Genomic DNA, 19533 nt, shown 5'->3' on the forward strand with positions numbered 1-19533 from the left:
CCAGGGAATATGAATCCTAGTCATCTCATAATAGCAAAGCATACTAAAAGGTCTGTGAGAGTCTACCAGAAGAAAGAACACACAGGCAACCTTGTCACAGTGTCTGTGGTTCTTCTCCCCCTTCCAAGTTATCAGTATCTCTCCTGTCTTCTCCCTGATGGAGAAGGTATGTAAGTTCTCCAGTCTTACTGGAATTAGGGCTCTTTCCTTTCCTTTCCTTTCCTTTCCTTTATTTTCCTTTCCTTTCTGTGGTTTCCCTGTGTGTATAATACATATTTACCTTTCCTCTTTCAGGCAAGCAGTAGCCTGTTGACTAATTCATATACTATGCAATCAAATACTTGAATGACAAAGGGAAAAAGATCTTCCCTAATGCTCATAGTATTTCTATAAGTCAAAGATTATAATAGAGGGAAGCTGGCTAGGTGAACAAAGGTACTCTGCAGCATGATTGCTGCCTTAAGGGTCAACATGAACAGCGTTTACTATGAATATGGGCCCGATGTTATTAGCTGTATTGATTTTTTAAAAACATAGGTTTATATAATCTTGGTAACTAACTAGTATGTGTCTAAATATTTTCATGTTAATGAAGTTTATGTTGAAACCTAGCCAGTACATGAATTATATAAAGGTATGAGAGTACAAGATTTTGGGGAGATGGTTGTGCCACAAGTTTACAACCTCCATTTTGGGGAGATATTCCAGGACTGAGGATATAGCACAGTGGTGGAAGAGAATACGTGGTTAATAAATGCAAGGCCTTGTGTTTGGTCTCCAGCATTAACAAGAAGGAGAAGGATGAGGAGGAGTAGAAGGAGGAGGAGGAAGAGGAGGAACAAAATAAAGAGGCTCATTATCTCTTAGGTAATTAAACATTAGTTGACTGGTGGGTCATGGGAGACAGCTCTGTATGTTACTCTTTTGTCCCTAATAACAGATTAATTCCTGGAAAGAAAAGTATCACAGCTGCCCTCTTTAGAATCTCCGACAGCTTGTGGAAAGAGGCTGGAAGCATCACAATTACCCCCAACATTAGGACATAATTCCACACTAAAGGGGGAAAGGTGGAGTACCAGACAGATATAGTTAGGAGAGGGAAATAGAATGGTTAGTTATAGGTGAATGAGAAAAGCTGAAATGGGAGGGTCTAGTAGGAAAGGAAAGGAGAGAAGAGAACAAGGGAGGAGACACAATGAGAGATATCTAAAATGAAAGGGTTGTTTGAGAGGTACTATGAAAACCTAACAGAGTGGAAGCTTCCTGAAATATATACATATCTGAAGGTGATCTATATGAAATCATCAAAGAATGAGGGAGGCAGAGTTGCAAATGGACATTTCTGTCTCCAAACGAAGCTTCCAGTTCTGGAGCTGGCTTACATCTAATTGAATTGTCAGCCAAACAGGTCCCATGAACTCTCTAAACAACTCAGGCAGTCGACAATATTATAGGCTGCCCTCCACAGACCAACAGCAAGTCCCCATTGCTGAAGACAACACCTACACAGTTCATTGAACATGGAGATTTCAAACTGGTTCCTACATACAGTCCCAATGCTCTAGTGTCCTTAATACAAGAAGGTACTAGGCATGCTACCAAAAGAAAAACATAAGTGCCAAGCTACCTGAAAACCCTTTGATTTATAATGCTGTCTGCCTGCTAGGCAGTGGTGGCACAAAGTTTGTTCGTTAAACAACATCTGATTTAGACTTATTTCGTGAGATGGAACCTGTACCTGTCAGTGCTTATATAACCAAAAAACCTGAGACTAGATAGCCCAGGGACCTAGGGTAAAAACAAAAATTACTGTTCTTAAAAGAAGGAGTCCTCATGACATTCTGCTATGCATATAGATTAGTTCCTTGTTCATCCATTGTCAGAGAAGCTTCCTCTTAGAGCAGATAGGAACAAATACGAAGATGCAGAGAATGAGAAACCTTGGAATACTCAGTCTAAAATGGGGTGTCTCCATCAAATCTCTCCTCTCAGGGCTCAGAGAAACTCATGGAAGAGGAGGCAGAAAGAGTGTAAGAGCCACGGGGAATATAGGACACCAGGAAAACAAGGCCCTCTAAATCAACGTAGCAAAGCTCATAGGAACTCACAGAGACTGATGCAGCATGCACAGGGCCCGCATGGATCTACACTAGGTCTCTGTGTATATACTATGGCTTCCAGTTATTTTGTGAGATGCCTAAATGTGTGAACAAGTGAGTGTTTTATTCTTGTGCCTTCACTTGGTCTTTCTTCCTTCTGTTTGCTTATTTTGTCCAACTCTGATTTGTTAGTTTTGTTTTTATCTTATTATACTTATTTTTGTTTTATTTTTGTATTATCCCTTAAAGGCCCGTTCTTTTCTAACAAGAGACAGAAAAGGGAATAGATCCAGATGGGAGGCATGTGAGGGGTGGACCGAGAGAGGCACAAGGAGCGAAAATTGTATTCAGAATATTTTGTGTGAGGGGTAATCTATTTTTAATAAATAAGAGAAAGGAAGGAAGGAAAAGGATAAGAGGTAAGATGGTGGACAAGAACGTTTCTGGATACTACAAAGTTTTAGCTGAAAAGAGAAAAAAAAAGTACTTCAAGACTTCATCAAGACAGAAGGTATACCTAAAATTAGCTGCATTTTTCAGTGGCTAATACTATTTTAAGAAGCTTTTTAATCAACTTGTATCTCATTTTCATTATCTGTCAAGACAGGATAGTCATTTTATTAATTCAGAATTTCCTGAAAAACTACAACTTAATATGTATGATGTTCTCACAAAATTATATAATGGCTAGTGTCAATGCAAAAAATATAACTACTGAGAAACACAAAAGAAGCCGAACAACCACCATCATCACTACCACCACCTACCCCAAGCCTTTAGCAAACAACCACCATCATCACTACCACCATCCACCCCAAGTCTTTAGCAATTTAACCTTGGATGATTGGAGCCTGACTCAGTGGCTTGTGCTACTTCTGGGAAAAGAAGAAAGAAGTTGGTCAGGAAGTGTGGGGTGGGAACCCCAGAAAGGAGCCAGCCTGCTTCTCATCCTTGACAACCAGTTCTCTGTTGACTAGACATGAAAATGTCATTTCTATGAGCAGCTCTGTCCTGGCCAGCAAACAGAAATACTAAAACTGTTTAGGGGAGCTGTTTCATGTTCTGATTTCTTGTTTTTAATCTTTGTGCTCTTTTTACACAGGAACAAATGAGCACAGAAGCCTGGAAGCTGTGTGTGATGAGGTATTTCCCTAGTTCATGAAAGTGTGCCTAAAACTTCAGTGCAGTACAGACATCGACGTAGAAAGAATCACAAAACATTCTGGAGGGACAACTGGATTGAGTAGGTCATCCCTGCATTGCAAAGCCTTATAGCCTTAGGGCAAACCCTAAATAGAACCCTTAGTGTTGTAAAACACAACATTAAAGACTTTTCTGTCAAACACTGTAAAGGTTTTCAGTATACAAGAAATTTCAATCTTTTTGTCTCCCCAACCTTGTAAACCATTTTTGCAAATGTTTTAATTCCCCCACCTTGTAAAACTTATTTTCACAAAGTTCTTGCTGAATTATCAGAACTAAGTGTCAGTGTCATAACATGACATAAATGAAGTTTTCTTCATTTCTTTTGTGCTGGCTCTTTTAAAACTAGCCAATCACAAAACAGTGTGAGGGGACTGTAGCCAACAGGGGAAGGACACACTCACCACCTGACCTAGCATAAAAACAGTTGAATTTCCTGTTACTTGTGCTTCTGCTTTTGTGAGTAGCACGCATGTCTCATCAGAAGGACAGTTTATCTTTGTTGGGATGTCTTTGAAACTCCAAATGTACTTCCAACAACGGCAGTCCGTGCTTGGAGCCCATTCTTGTTATTCATGAGTTCTGCTTGCCCCCTTTCTCTTATCCTTTCACCTATAATAAAATTATTGTCTGAAACCTGCCTGCCTTGTATGTGAAAATTTATTCTGTAGCATTGTGAGATGAAGAATCCAGAAGCCGGCCGTCTTGGATCCTAGTGCACCCCACCCCCAAATTATGCTTAGCTGAGATAAGAAACTGTCTCAAGGGCCTCTTGTCCTCCTTTACACCTTCCAATGTCTTATACAAATGATTAGGTCTTAACCCCCTACTTCCTCATAAAGCTGAGCCCTGAATGGACAAGTGTACTATCTAAGAAGATAGTGAAACATCTACTTTTTCCCTTCCCATAAAAGACCATACAAAAGAACTCCAGAGGTAAGGCCTTAGCTATTATAAGAGGCCCTCCATTTCTACCCAAGAGGCAGCTCTCTCTGAGAATTCTTTCTCTGTGTTCCTATCACTCATGCAGCATATATCCTTTATTAAAACTTTTGTATTGATTCTGGCCTTGTAAGTACTTTCATCTACATTCTCTTTCTGACACATCAGTAACAGAATATTACTTGGGTGGATGTTTCTTGAGTAAATTCGCTTACGGATTCATGTTAAACACAGATTGTGATTACAATCTAAGTCTATCATTTTGAAAGTGGAATGACAAACAGCTAAACATGTGCTTGGTCTCTTCTCAACTTCATCTTTAATAGCTTAGCAAGCTATCTGGACAGGCATTCTTTTCCGAGTGTTTCCAACACACCTGCAGTTGTTACAAAAAGCTAAGTACCCACACAATCCAATCAAACTGTATTTATACACATACTGTAAAGTTTTAAATACAATGTCAAAGAACTCTACCATAAATGACCTATAATGACAGAGAGGCCATTATATAAAAACTGGTAGTTTTCTTCACAGCTCTAATATAAAAAATAAAATAAAATAAAATAAAGACAGTGCACTAAGTATTCCAAGTCTAAGATGGTGTTCCCACTCCTGTTACCACTGCACTGTGTTTTAGTGTTTTTCTTACTATCCCCAAACAACTTCCCTGTATTTTCTGAAAGTTTTCCTTTATCTTTTTCTCAGCCATCGACAATTAAAATAAAAATTCCAAAGGAGTAAAGCCAAAGAGGAAAAACTACAAGAATCGGATTTGATTTTCCTACCCTTACCCCTGCCTTATTTCCAAGCAACTAATCCCCTCTCAAGCAGCACTGTAGACCAGCTAGACGTAAAGAGGGAGGGATAAAATTGGCCGGCTACTCCATTGTCCTTGCTAATCTGAGCCATTTACATAAGGGTTAGCAGGCTTGTTTTATCATTTAAACAGACTTAAAAACCCTTTGCAAATGAGATTTAGTTCCTACAAAAGAATGAATTGGCACTATTTGGTGACCTGCTTCTAGCCCAGAGCTGACTTGGCACTAACCAAGCTACTTCGAGGGCCACATGCAGTGTCTGCAAAGATTGCTTCCAGCTGCCAAAACTGAGAAGCCTAAAACTGATTAAATTCTTACCAGGTGGTGAACAGGATGATGAGGCCAGGCTAAAAAGCCTCGCATACCAGAATTTGAACTATACCTGAACAAACTCTTCTTAGGAGAGCCTTTTAAAGGTGGCTCTGAAGGTTCAGAGATCCTTGACTCTTCTCTTGAAAGAGCAATGAAGAGAAGACAGGGAATGAACTGCAGAGACTGAAAGACTCAACACAGTCCCAAGCTCCTAAGAGAAGATCATCCAAACTCATTGATTCGCTGTTGGCCCGATTGGCCTTGGGCACAAGCACAAACTGTAAGACTAACTCTTTTGCCAAAAAGCAATGGTAATTAAGATGAAAACATGTTCTTAGCACAGACTACACTCTTTGCATGAAAAACTTAGATCCAACATATCTGGATGATAATTACATACACCACACACCAACTGTATGTTTTACCTGGCACACCTTGAACAGATGTTCAGTGTGACTTTGGCCTGTGGCTCAGCAGGGTGAGTAGGTCGACCTTGGTTAAATTTGCTCCCTGAAATGACTAGGGTGGTTACGCCTTCCATCCGTAAATCGTCCAGATCTTCTGCAACAACACAAACAGTGACAGACAAAATTAACTCCAGTTGAATCAATCAGAAAAAGAACTTGTTTTAAGGTACCCATTTGTAATTTGTGAAGCAAATCACCATTTTGTATTCTTTTTGCAAAGCAAACAAAAACCAAAAATATCCCAAAACTTCATGTATAAATGATATTTTTCAATTTTCTCTAGCTGTACTTGTGCCCAGCACAGCTATGCAGCCTGACACCTCCACCTATGTCTGAGGGGCTTGTCTGCTCACAGAAAGCCAGATTCTGCCTATACCAAAGAATCAGGATCAGTCAGTATGAAGCAACATTGGGTTGATTAAGTAGAGATACAAACTTTTAAGTGTAGGCATCAGTGAGCGAGACAAATGCTAAGTCTGAAACAGATCCCCAAAATGGTTGTATTGGTGAAACATGTCCTTAACAAAAAGCACTCAAACAGAAACCTAAATTCAGCACCCCCAGAAATGCCATTTAATCCTTCAGGAACCTTCCTTAGCCTGCCACAAAAGGTCAACTACCTTGACAAGGACTTCCAGTTTCCTATTGCCCAGCCAATCAGAACAGCCTGTTCGATGGCTTTTCTGCCATTTTGCTTCTCTCTCTGCCCCAGCTCAATTCATAACCTTGATAGTTTCATATTCGATAAATCTTTGTTTCTACCCATAGAGTGGTCCAGTTCAGGGGTTTCACTGCACGTCCACTTACAACAAACATGCTTAAGTATCTTGATAGCACAAATGAGTTTGTGGCTTTTGAAGTTATACTGTTGCAAGGATATATTTTATAACCAGTTCCACAAATTAGGCCAAGTTTAAAATGGACATAACATCAAACTGCCTTGTAAATACATAACTCTACAACCTTAGATTATTGCAGCGCTGCTCTCTCTCTCTCTCTCTCCTTTTGCAGAAACTTCTTTGAGCAGTGGACAGTGGTTAATACTCACAACTGGTCCAAGCATAGAGAGTAAGTATCTGTGGAGTGTTCAGCCAAGTGGATAAAGTTAAATATGTGGGAGCACTCAAGCCTATCAGCCCCTAAGCAGGTGTTGGAAACACTCTCCATGTCTAACAAGCAGACACATGAACAATATGAACGTAATTGGACAAAGAGATTTCTTTTTGCAAAATGGGTAAACTGGGCTAGCAAGCACATCAGGGTAGGAACTCACTTAGTTCTTTTTCTAAAACTGGTGGCAACTGCTGCTTTTTGCCATTGTTCAGGACTGACTATGTAGTCTTTCTCAATTGGCTAATTTCAAAGAATCAGTGTCAATTAAATGAAGGAAAGCAAGGCAGGAGGACAGAGATTAATTATTCCAGGCCAGAATGTTGGTGAGGGGTGCTTTGGGTTCACAAAAGTTTGACCACGTGAGACAGATTAAAAGATTTAAATTCCTTTGCATAAAACTTTACAAGGTAAGGAGATGTTGGCCTTTGGTGAGCTACTAACCTTTGATCGCAAAAAGTACTTGACACACAAGGAAGGCTTAAAGCATTGCTGAAAACAAACCCAAAACCCTCTGTCTCACAGGACCCAAGGCAATTTAGATGTGGTCATGTATAAACAGTCTCACCTGCCTATCCAGTATCTCTATGACCATTGTCGCATAGTCTAATTCATATGTGTGGCCTATTTCCCAGGTCACTTATTAACAAAGCCTGATTTGCTTCAATGGAAGACATGGTTCTTCTCCATCTTCCTGTCAAGAGACCTTAAAAGAGGATCTCTTTTTGTCTCTCAGGCCTGAGGGTCTATGTTCAGAGCCCCACTGTTCCAAGCAAGGATAATACCTTTTACCCAAGAAGAATGATACACCTTTGCATTTCTCTGAAACCCACCTATCTCTGTAGTATTTAATTTGTGTGGGAATAAAATATTTGAGAGGCAAATCTAGGGGCATTGCCTTGGGGATACTATCTCCCCCTTCTCAGTGTACTCCCCATCTCTGTCACCCGGACTTCTCTCAGACCAGGGCTGCTGTCCTTCTCCATTGCCAGATATTCTAATTCTCCAGGGCCAATACTTTTTGTGAGTCTTCCTCAGGTGTCTTTCCTTATGGTGAGTCAGGTCTACCAGAGACCTCTACTCATCTCAATGCTAATAAACCAAAAACCCTAATGCTAGATCAAGTCTTGGTTTTGCCTAGGTCTGTGAATCTTAAACATGTAGTAATTCAACTATGCTATCCACTGTGGGTTTGAGCATACTTCCCAAAAGAGAACTTGGAATTCACAAGGCTATTTGCTTCTTTCTTTTCTTTTTTCAAACCTACTTAAAAGGACTATTCAACCACATTCACCTAAAGATTCTCACCTGAGTTGTTTTACAATTTAAATTCTTTATCCTGGGATTACACTAAACATAATCAATTAATTTTCCTTTGTAGTACTGCTCAGCCACAATGTAGCGGATTGTGGAAGTAAGTGACCAAAATTGATGCTTTTGATTCTAAAAAATCTTTAGAGATTTAGAAAACTTCATAGAATGCCAAGGCAACTGCTAAGAAATCTCTTCCATTCAAGCTTTCTTCTATCTCTGTAATGGTCCCTCTCTGTCAACCCTGCACTATATCTTAGTTCCTGTTACTGCATCCAAAGACAGAAACCACTTGATTCAGGATTGGAACTAGGATCTAAAATTCCTATCTCCTCCTTCTGGAGACTGACTCTTGGATTTTGATCCTACAGAAAATGTTCCTTCTCCTTAGCCCAAAGATCCAACTACCCTCAACTGTCTTCCTCTCCTCCATAGCATTCAGCCTAAATGGTCAAAGTCTGGCTGATGACTTACAGCCTGTGCTTGTCTCTTTGCTACTAACTTAATGCCAACCAGATAAAGTCAAACATTAGAGAGCACAGGAGGCTGTTAAATCCTAAGCAGGTATTAGAAACAAATATTCCTGGTGTCTCACAAAGAAGCATCCCCTATAATACATTTATTCAAGCTATCAAGAAAACAGATGATCCACACTGGCTAGTTCAAGACTACAGGACCATCAATGAAGCCATTCTACAAACAGTACCTTTGGTCCCCAGCTCCTTCTCTATCTTTCTATGCCTGCACAAACATCCAATATAAATGTCACTGAACTTAAAGATAAATTTTTTAACCACTACACTTGGCCTTTACTTACAAAGCATTGTTGCTTTCACCTGGATAGTCCCTTCCAATGGCTTAGCCCCATGATCTCTACTCTCCTGGCAATTTTGATATATCCCTACACCATTGTCCCTTTCTAAGCATATCCATGATTCTTTCTCTCCTTGTTTCCATGAAACCATAAAATACACCTCACACTTTCTTTGAGACATTGGATCATTTTTCAAGCCCTTTCCCAACATTTCTGACTCTCCCTTGACAGTCATCTCCCCGCATGCTTTATAGACAGGCATTCAACCAAAATGGAGGAAGCTGCCCATGGGGGAAGCATTGCAGAGATTTTGGACTCAGTTCTAGACTCTGAGTCCCTTCTGTCTGAAAACATCTCACAAAGAAGCTGATCTCATTGTGCTAACTATGGCATCAGCCACAGACAAATGATTATCAGCAAATATTTATAGTGATTCTAAATATGCTTTCCACATTATTCATTCCACTTCATCCATGCACTTGAAAGGGGAAGCAGGGTTTGAACTTGTAAGGAGTCTCTCAGTATTAACAATACTAACCTCAAAGCTCCTACATACTGCTTCTGTACCATAGAAGGCAACCATCCTCCATTGTAGGAGACACCAAAAACAAGACCCCATTATTAACTTAGGAATCCACAAATCTAATAGAAAAGCTAAATTCTAAGCCAAACACATTTTCTTTCATGTTGCCTCTCCATTTAAGCTTTTTCTTTATTAACCTGAAGCAAAAATTACCAAAAGAGGGAGTAATCTTATGTTCAAGTTGGCTTACAAAAGAAAGGAAGTAATTTTATATAAGGCTGGGAAACCTTAAAATCTTAACAATGCTTCATGGTCAATTACATTTAGGTCATTTCCCTCTGGCCAATCTTCTCTCACAATTAAGTGATGATTTCTCTCTTGTTAAAGATCCCCCTGAAGTTACACAGTCCTGCCACATATGCTGTTACTAACCTTGAGATCCGAGGGGTTTAAAGCATTACCTATTCTTTGAGCCCATTGGACTCTCTTAAAAATTATTTACTACCTTTCAAAATTACTTCCATCTTCATGGTTCTCTTTCTTTAACAAAGAGAAATTAACTGTCATGATCTCAGTAGGTTACTGGGTACCCAGGTCTCTGTGATACCTCTGTGCACATGAGTTCATTTGTATACATTTTCTCTTGTGAACCTGCCTATTGTTAGGGCAGGAAAGAAAGACTGGGAGATTATGAGACTATAGGAAAAGAAAAGGGGCTCCTCCAGAATTTGAGCAAAACAAAAACATTCTCTGTAAAGGCCCCTGATATAGAGTGCATGTTCTCATACACAACTGTTTAATGTTAAAGAAACAATATGGCAAGCTTAAGTCATGAGTAAGCACTACATTCTGTAAGGTTTTGTTCCTTCCTGCAGACACATCTCAGAGTGTCAAAGAAAATTGTTGACTTTATTTACAGTAAAGACATTTTACCTTCCTGTATTGTGAGACAGTATTCACCTTGTCCGTTTAATTCTAGCAGGTGTGCAGAGGGAACCACTATGTGTGATCTCATTTAGGTTTCTTTCTTCTTGTTGTTTTGAATTAATTAATCAATTTGTATTGCATTTATGTGCCTCTCTGTCTCTATCTCTGTCTCTGTCTTTCTATCTTTCTGTCTGTCTCTCTCTCTCTCTCTCTCTCTCTCTCTCTCTCTGTGTGTATGTGTGTATGTGTGTTTGTGTGTGTGTGTATCTTTCTCTATGTCTGTGTCTGTATTTGTGTTGAGCAAGGCCCCTGGAGTAAAAAGACAGCTTGTTGGAGTAATTTCTCTTTTTTGTCTCCTTCTACCCTATGGTTCCTTTAGATCAAGCTCAGGTTGTCTGAACTTATTGGCAAAGATATGAGGTTGAAAATTATATTGTTGTGTTTTCTTCAGTGTTAGTGAAGGGCCAGAGTGGCCCCCATTCTCAGATATGTAACCCATGTTGTGGATTACCCCTTGCCCTAGATTCACCTTAGTTGCAGGAAATGTTAACTAACCCTGAGCATAAACAGATATCCCGAGACTGCCATCTCCTGGACTAAATTTTTTCTTAACATCCCTGGACTTCTGGTTGTGGTGCTATAAAAGGAGCGTACTTCCTGCCCCCAGGGCTGCATTTTCAGCTCCCTAGCCTGACTGCAAACCTAACTGTCTAGAAGTGCTCCCCACAGTGAATTAAATTGGTTTTGGTTTACTTTCGACTCCAGTGGTCCTGTCCTCATTATTTGTGTGACCTGAGACTTCAACATTTTGGGGGCTTGTCTGGGATAGCACAATCTAAGGAGACCGGGGACCCCAAGTTCCTAGCAACTTTATTTTTGTTTTTCTGTGCTGTTGTCTGCACAAACTGAGGGCTCACCAGGACCAGGCAAACATGCTAATGGACTGCTCAAAGCTGAAAGGGGCCCCAAGCACACTTGAACCTCTCTTCTGGCTAGGGAGTCAAATTGTGACCCTTTGGGACTAACATGGTGCCTTCAATACCTGGAGTTATTTGTTCTATGTTTGCCGGTCTCTGTCATGGCATTTCTGTCTTATCTCCCTTTTGTTCATTGTTAGTCTCATTGTTGTGTTACATTGGCTATCTTAGTAAACTCTGAGAGGCAGCTCTCTGCGAGGCCTGTGCCTGGGTGCCGTGGAACACTGTGGGTAAAGCAAGCTCTAAGCTCCGCAAAACCTGGCTGCTTTGAATTCCTGAAGTGTTGGGGAGCCATGCCAAATTCTGCCTTGTTAGAAATCCCGTGATTAGGCTGCTTGCTATGACGTGCGAGTTGCTGACCTTTGCCAGGGGAGGTCTTGTGTTCTAGGCTATCCTTGGATTATTTACCTTTGACAGAAGTAGAGAAGTTCCTACTGGGAACTACCCAGAGGATCAAGGAAGTTCTTACAGGGAGGTTCTCAGAGAAATAGGAAGTTCTTACAAGGAGCTATTGAGGCCATTTGTATTCTTGCCTGGGGACTAGGGAGAGTGGAATTAGAATAGATCCTATTGACCTTTATATATATATTCTTATTCGTCCGCATTAAAGTCTTGATCAGAAATTTCCAGACTTGGCTCATTTTTCTTGCATCTCTGTATGCCACTTTCAGTCCCCACCCCCTCTTTCAGGTGAACCCTGGTTCCATTTGTCCTGCAGGCCAGGGCATATCACTGCAGCCTGGGCCCTGCCTGGGATGCACAAGCTAAGGTTCCAGCCTGGGCTCAAGAGGCTCCCACAGGATCTAGGCATACTGCCCTGGGGACCATGAGACTCCTGACAGTTTTTGTCTGTTCTTCGCCACACAGCAAAGTTTTCACCCTGAGACCTTCATGACCTGGGGCTGGAGCAGCCAAGACTGAGTACCCCCACCACCACCCCTTTCAAGGGGTCACCATCTCCTAGACACCCACATGCTGGCTCTGGGATGTTGGCTCCAATTGGCTCTGCGGTGAGAGTGTCAATGCTGGCCCCAAGAGGCACCTGCAGCATGTGGAGCCCCCGGGCTTGGCACCTCCCCACCTTGACCCCCTGCACCCATTGCAGACAAGCAACACTGCTGAAAAGCCCAAGCTCCTTCCTGGATCGATTGGATTCAACAGATAGCGAGGTGCTCTTCCCTTGAAATTATAGCTGGAGGAAGTAAGAAAAGTTTTGTCTGTTTTGAAAGGATGGATAATATAGCTGCTACATGTTTATTTCTGACTGGTCTTAAATTATAAGGTACTATATTCTATATGTCTTGGTTATAGATTATTGGTTATGGTTGAAAAGATATAGCATCTGTAACAAAAAGTTTCTGAAAACAATTAACTTAGAGTTGGAGTCATTCTGGGCAATAACACAAGGCATGAGGGGACCAAGGAAACATGCCTCTAAAGATATTTTAAATTAGAATAAGAGTTTGTGTAATTCCTGCCTCTGCTAAAAACCAGACTTATAAAAGATAGGATTCAAAGCAATGTTTCTTAATGAGGTATTAAAGCTGAACCTCCAACCTATGTATGTTAAGATTATATTGCAAACTCTTATGTAAGGATTTATAATATGCCTATAGCGTATGCTGTTTAAGTTTTAATTTCAAACTCTTGTTTAGAACATATATACATGTGCATATGTGTATAGAAACAGATGTTTTTAATTATCAACCATGTGGATCACATGGTGTGCAACCTACTGTATGACTATACCATCTTGAGATATCCACAGGTTATAAGGCTGCAATTATAAAACCTTTTAGTCTAATGGACTCTGTTTATTATCCTATCTCCTTTTAGACTAAGAAAGCAACAAGTCTCATTTTAAATTGGTATGGGGTTTTTTTTTTTTTTAAATAGAAATTCAGTTATATTCTTACAAATTTTTGTAAGATTCAAACCTAGTTCAAACTATTCTTTATATGATGATAAAAAATTAAGGTTATAAAGGTTGATTCAGAGTAACAAGCTACTGTATTGTTGACTCTGGAAATGAGTTATTCTAAAGATACTTCTAAGTTAGGATATATTAATTTTTAGCAACATTCAAGTATTTAAAATGTTAGAGCTTGTTTACAATGCTCTATCCACACTCGCAAAAGCTTAAAAATCACTGCCTTAAATATGCTTAGCCTTATTTTTGGTAATGTTACTAATATATAATATAGCTTCAGATTTTTATAAGCTATAGACTTCTTATAAACTAAGTCATACAGAAAACTGTTATATTCTATAATGGCATACTGTATAAGGAACAAGAGAGTTCCCAGTCTCTATATTTAAAAGTCTTATCATGATACTGAAAGAGCTTTAATTTGGGAATTGTCACGTGATTATAAACTGTTAAGGATAATTAAGAAATGCAAGTTAATAGTCATTTATAAGTGAACAAATTCTTTAATGTGTTCAGAAATATATTTGTTGTAGTGCTAAGAACTTATACCATTAATTGCAAGACTGAGCTTTGTTTAACATTGTAGGGGACAGGCTATATGGCCAATGTTCAGCCATCTTGTCAGAGCCTAGGTTCCTATTTCTGTAACAGTCTGTCATTTACCAGACACCAGCTGACCCTGTCATGGCTCAGCAGTTAGACTAAAGATATGATTTAGACGGAGCTACCCTGTTGTAGTTTAACAGTTAGATTAGATAAAGATAGCAAAATATTCAGTGTGGCAGAAGGTTGTGACCTGCTTGGAATTCCTTGCATCTTGAGATAGCCTACAGCTGGGTTGCCATAGCAGTATGCTTCCCTGCCCTCGCCTTATAAAAAATCTGTGAAATTTCTCAATAAGCTGGGTTTGATCAGAATCTAGACTTGCCCCCTTCTTCGTATCTTGTGTCCTGTCCCTATACAGGAAAATTCTCCTCCCAAGCATTAGTCGAACCCCGGCGGGCCGGGGCATAATATCCTGCATGTTTTCAAAGTTAAAGAAAAAGCAAGTATAAACAAAGTCTGCCTACTCAGATCTACTTGAAGTAGATGTGGGCCTCAAACACTTATCTACAGAATATTCCATAATTATATATCATAACATTCTGTTTTCTCTTTGCAAGGTAATGTTTAAAGGAAATAACTAAAAAAAGACAGATTAACTCAGATATAGTAACCCTCAAGCTTGTCAGAGACCTTCTGGATATGGCATTAAATTTATCTGAACTTATTATGACAGAGACTCCTAAATTCTAGCAGTAACTCCCCAAGGTTTCTGAGAAGATTTGTGCATGACAGATGACTTCAACTCTGAATTGTGGTATTCTAACCAATCCTTGCTCATTCCTAGGGCCCTGCTTGAACTGTGGAAAAACTAGACACCTGAAGAGTTACTGTCTCATGTTGATGAAATCAAGGTGAGGTCAATCTCTCCCATGTTCTTCATAAATAGAAGAAGACTCTAGTCTTCTGTGCCTGATGCCAGACTGTCTCTGCTCTCATTAACATAGAGACCCCAGAAACTTGGGACAACTCTCTAGGTAGTGGACTATAGACGGAGTAGTCAGCTTTGTCATTTTGATTGATAGATAAATTTATCTAAATTACAATTTATCTTTCTTGGGTCTCTGATCACATTGACAGCTTGAGAACCGACAATTAGATCCACTGTTAGTTCATTAGTCAATTCATTAGCTAGTTAAAACTACTAGGTACTAGGTCTCTTATTTAAAAAGGCAAACAGGTTTTCCTTGCTCACAGACTTCATGTTAAAAGGCAAACAGGGAGGGTCTGGAAAGATGGCTCAGTGGTTAAGAGCACCTCCTGCTCGTTCAGAGGTCCTGAGTTCAATTGCTAGCAACCACATGGTGGCTCACAACCTGAGGTGATGCCCTTTTCTGCAGATAAAGCACTCATACACAATAAATAAATAAGTCTTTAAGAAAAATAATTTTTAAAAAGGCAAATAGGGAATCAAAAAGCTCAAGTGGACGGCAGAGTAGTACACCTGACTGAAAATGGGATTTTTTTCCCTTGGTGGTGGTATTCCTCACCTTCCCCAATTACTAGACAATTTAAACTTCTGTCTCTAGTCTATATTTGTCTCATCAGATTTTCACCTCACTAACAGATTACATCCAGGTATCACCTGTGGATTGCAAGCTGCTGAGATCTAGATTTGCTGAACTATAATGTAAACCAATCCAGCCAATGTAATTGCTCCCTGTTTCTTCAATTGGATTGGTTAATAAGATGTTTCTGATAAATGCCCCATTTTCTAACTATTAACTAGCCTTTCAGCCTCCCTGGACCCGAATAACAATGTCCTAATGTCAACTGGAAGTAGTTACAGAAGAAAATACATTGTCCGTTGTCCCACCTAACATCCTGAAATGCTAAGTCAAAAGAAACTCTCTGGCATGAAGGACAAATAGCCACCTATTGACATACCAGAAAATAGGCCTTTAGTTAGTTCTGTTTCTCCTGATCATGCTTTGTGCCTGTTATACATAATAGACTTTATTTCACATTTTGTCCAAGACCCTATTAATGCTGTTAAACTTATGGGTTTGAGGACACAATACAACCCCTTTTATATTGAACAGAAGTCATAACATCAAAGATTTGATTCAGGTCCTTAATGATAGGGGTGAATGAACGGCCAGAGTGATAAACCTCCCACCCGCATTCTCAGATATATAACCCATTTTGTTGAATGTCCTTTGCCCTAGATTCAACTTTGTTGCGGGATATTTGATCTCAATGTGATCTATGAGATTGTGAACTGTAAAATCTGTCATTGATCACATTGCGATCCCTGAGATTGAACTGTAAATTTCTGTTTATTTTGGTTAAGCCCTAACACATCTTTAATCCAAGAACTTTTGCTTATTTCAAACAGGTGATTAAGGTATGCCTCAGCCAGCCTTATACACACGCTTAATCCAAGAGCTTTCAGTACACAAAATTTAATAAAGTTAACCCTAGGTCAAGAGACAGAGCAAGAAACCAGCTGACAGGGATTAAAAAGTAGGAGAAACTTTGAGTTGAGGGGTATTTAAGACAGTGCGGAGAAGTAGAAGGGCTCTTTTGTGCTTTTAGCTCTTGGGAATTTAGTTCTCTAGCTCTTGAGATCCTCAGCTCCTTGGCCTTTGGCTTTTTGGGCCTTGAGATAGCAAGTCTTTGGCCTTAGGTTGTTTTGTTTTGTTTTATTTTTGCCTTTTCCTCCTGGGCCTGTCATCTCAGCTAGTGAGCTTTTGGGGCCTTCTCTATTGGGACATGAGCTGAATAGGAAGTTCAGCTGGGTGCTTTCTCTGCCTCTCTGAGCTAACAAGTTTTTCACCATAACTGGGATTTTCTTTTTGTTTTTGTTTTTGTTTTTTATTTGTTTGCTTGTTTTTGTTGTTGTTGTTGTTCTTTTTTGTTTTGTTTTGTTTTGTTTTTCTAGACAAGGTTTCTCTGTATTAGCCTTGGCTGTCCTGGACTCACTTTGTAAACCAGGCTGGCCTTGAACTCACAGCAATCTGCCTGCCTCTGCCTCCCACGTGCTGAGATTAAAGGCCTGCACCATCACGCCCAGCCTGAATTGGGATTTCCAATTAAAACAACACACCTTAGTTACAGGAAATGTTAATTAACCCTGAGCTTAGACAAATATCCCGAGACTACCACATCCTAAATTATTTTTTAATCATCCCCTGGGCCTCTGGTTGTGGTACTTTAAACGAGCCTACTCTCTCTCCTCAGGTCCATAGTTTCAGCTCCTGAGCCTGAAGTGTGACCCTAGCTATCTAGAAGTTCTCCCCGTGGTGAATGATGTTGCTTCTGGTTTACTTTTGACTCTGATGATACTGTCCTCAATATTCGCATAACTCCGGACCCCAATATTAGTCATGGTGGAGTCCTCCTGACAGCTAGGATTTCTTTCTGTACTTGGCTTAATAAAACAGGTAAGACAGAAAGCCCCCATTTGTCTTAAGGGAAAAGCTACTTGGCTTTGTAATTTGGGTCCTTGTATCTGTGAGGTTGCTCTTTCAGCCTGGATTGGAAAACTTGGTTCTGAATCATCATAAATACGCCTTTCATTGTGGTTGGCTTTGGGCATTGGCATCCACATTCAATTCTGCTACATGCTCAATCTCTTGTTACATAATCTCTCTGACAATACTACAAAATGTTGTTAAAATATATTAGGATATAATTGATTATAAAGAAAATGTACAATCAGTAGACAGTAAATATCTGCTTCTCTAGGCTTTAACCAAATTTCTTAAAGGCAGAGAGTGTTCAGAGCAGGAGAAAAATAATATACAAATGTATAACGGTTAAAAGATACATGACATTCTGGTACTAACCCATAACCCCCTTAGCAATTGGCACCAAACACTAAGAATTTGCTTAATAAATTGAACATTAAACTGGTTTCCCACCTTTTTCTCCAATTTTCAAAGTTGCCCTAAAGAGATAGACAGAGTCACCGAGTTCATTCCTGTTGTGCGCTTGCAGCCCAGCGCTGTTGTACCGTTGAGCCACTGTGAGGTTCAGCTGTCCTTTCCAAGCCCTGATTAACAAGAAATAACTTTCCATTGTTTTTCTTTCTCAGCCTCCTTCCTCACATGCTGGCTAGAATCTTTTTCTTTCTGATTCTTTGGGCTCCCTTGCTCTTCCTCTAAGCTCCTTGCCATGTGGTACCTCATCTGCCTTATGTGTAACCTCCAACCTTCCTCCTACTTCCTTTCCTATATTCTTCTCCTGGCAGCGGCTGAGATTGATTGACACCTTCCCTGCCATGGTGTAGGGTGGGGTAGGGACATGTCTTTTAAAAGCCAATAAAAGTGTCCTTGTGTTTTCATTTCAGTCAATTCTTAAAGTCTTTTTTATTAATAAGACTAAGAAGCTAAAGAATATATTTTAATTTCCCTTGCAACAAAAGTTGCTTCCTTAATTTTAATTATTTTGAAATTAGTTATTTGAAAACCTGATCCTTACATATATTGGCTCCTTGAAACAAGTTTTTGAAGGAATGTTTTAGATGCACTTATCTAGAGATGCAGATAAAATAAAATACTCATAGAAATAAAGAAGCTGTTAAGTACACTAGGCAAGAATAAGACTACTACCACAATTTTTGAGCCAAATTTGAAACAAGTTGTATCAAATACTGGCCAAGACCACAGATAGCAGCTAGGTCCATACTTGAGACCCATGTTCAGAATTTAGGACCAAATCACAGTAGTCAGGGGCTTATAAAGGCAAACCCCACAAGGCTATGTGCCTCCCACCTTTGTCCAATCGGAGGCAAGCAGCAGGCATCCAGACATACCGCCTGCCTATTTACACAAGTCTGCATGTGATCAAGCACACACAGCTTGTTTTCTGACATTAACAGCAACCCCAGCACTCTGGGTAGTTATGTGTCCTTGACAAATGGGGCTTACAGATTAGAGGCATTTTTGTTTTATAGATCTCTTAGGCACAGTAATCAAAACTTAAAACATAATATTAGCCATCTCAAAGCCCGAGTCAGCAGGGTGTGTATTAACTCCGAGGCTCATAAGAGAGAAGCAGCTAGAAGAGAAAGAAGCGTATTAGAAAGCAGAGGATGTCCAATGTGGTGTGAAGACGAACTGAAGGCCTGAATGTGAGATTTGAGCACATTTCTGCATATTTTCACCTCCCAGGGAGACCTGAAAAGGGATATCTTTGGTTTCACACATCTTGTCCCCAAGACACCTGTACAGATGACCCCAGATAGACTGGGGGAACATGTTGAGAATGCAGCTATTGACCAACTGGCTGACGAAGCCTGACAGTTCTCACCCCAGCTTTACATCGAGCAGAAATACTTCTTTTGTTTAACATTTACCATGAAAAAAGTTGAGCACATTGTGAAATAGTTGTTTTCAAACTTTTGAGAGAGCACTACCCCTTCCTTCCCAATAGAGAGCCCAATGCATGGATTCATGTTTAAAGGTAGCTTATAAAATCAGGCACATCATCTGAGCCCCAGAAATGCTTCTGAGAACAACGAACTAATGTACCACTGGAGGCACAAACATTC

The 19533-nt window shown here is 39.9% G+C and overlaps 1 protein-coding gene across 6 annotated transcripts in view; it reads right to left on the reverse strand.

Moving 5' to 3' along the window:
* The window catches only part of C2H8orf34 (chromosome 2 C8orf34 homolog), a 426915-nt gene that overhangs the window by 150062 nt on the left and 257320 nt on the right, over positions 1-19533 (reverse strand). For 4 of the 6 annotated variants that reach the window (XM_051159058.1, XM_051159043.1, XM_051159026.1 and 1 more), the window contains one exon: positions 5800-5935. In XM_051159058.1, the coding sequence (XP_051015015.1) occupies positions 5800-5935 (136 nt within the window). The remainder of the gene's footprint in view (positions 1-5799; positions 5936-19533) is intronic. The other 2 variants (XM_051159051.1, XM_051159035.1) reach the window with 1 other exon arrangement.

The sequence above is a fragment of the Acomys russatus genome, chromosome 2 (assembly GCF_903995435.1).
Source record: "Acomys russatus chromosome 2, mAcoRus1.1, whole genome shotgun sequence".
In the NCBI taxonomy this organism is placed as follows: Eukaryota; Metazoa; Chordata; class Mammalia; order Rodentia; family Muridae; genus Acomys; species Acomys russatus.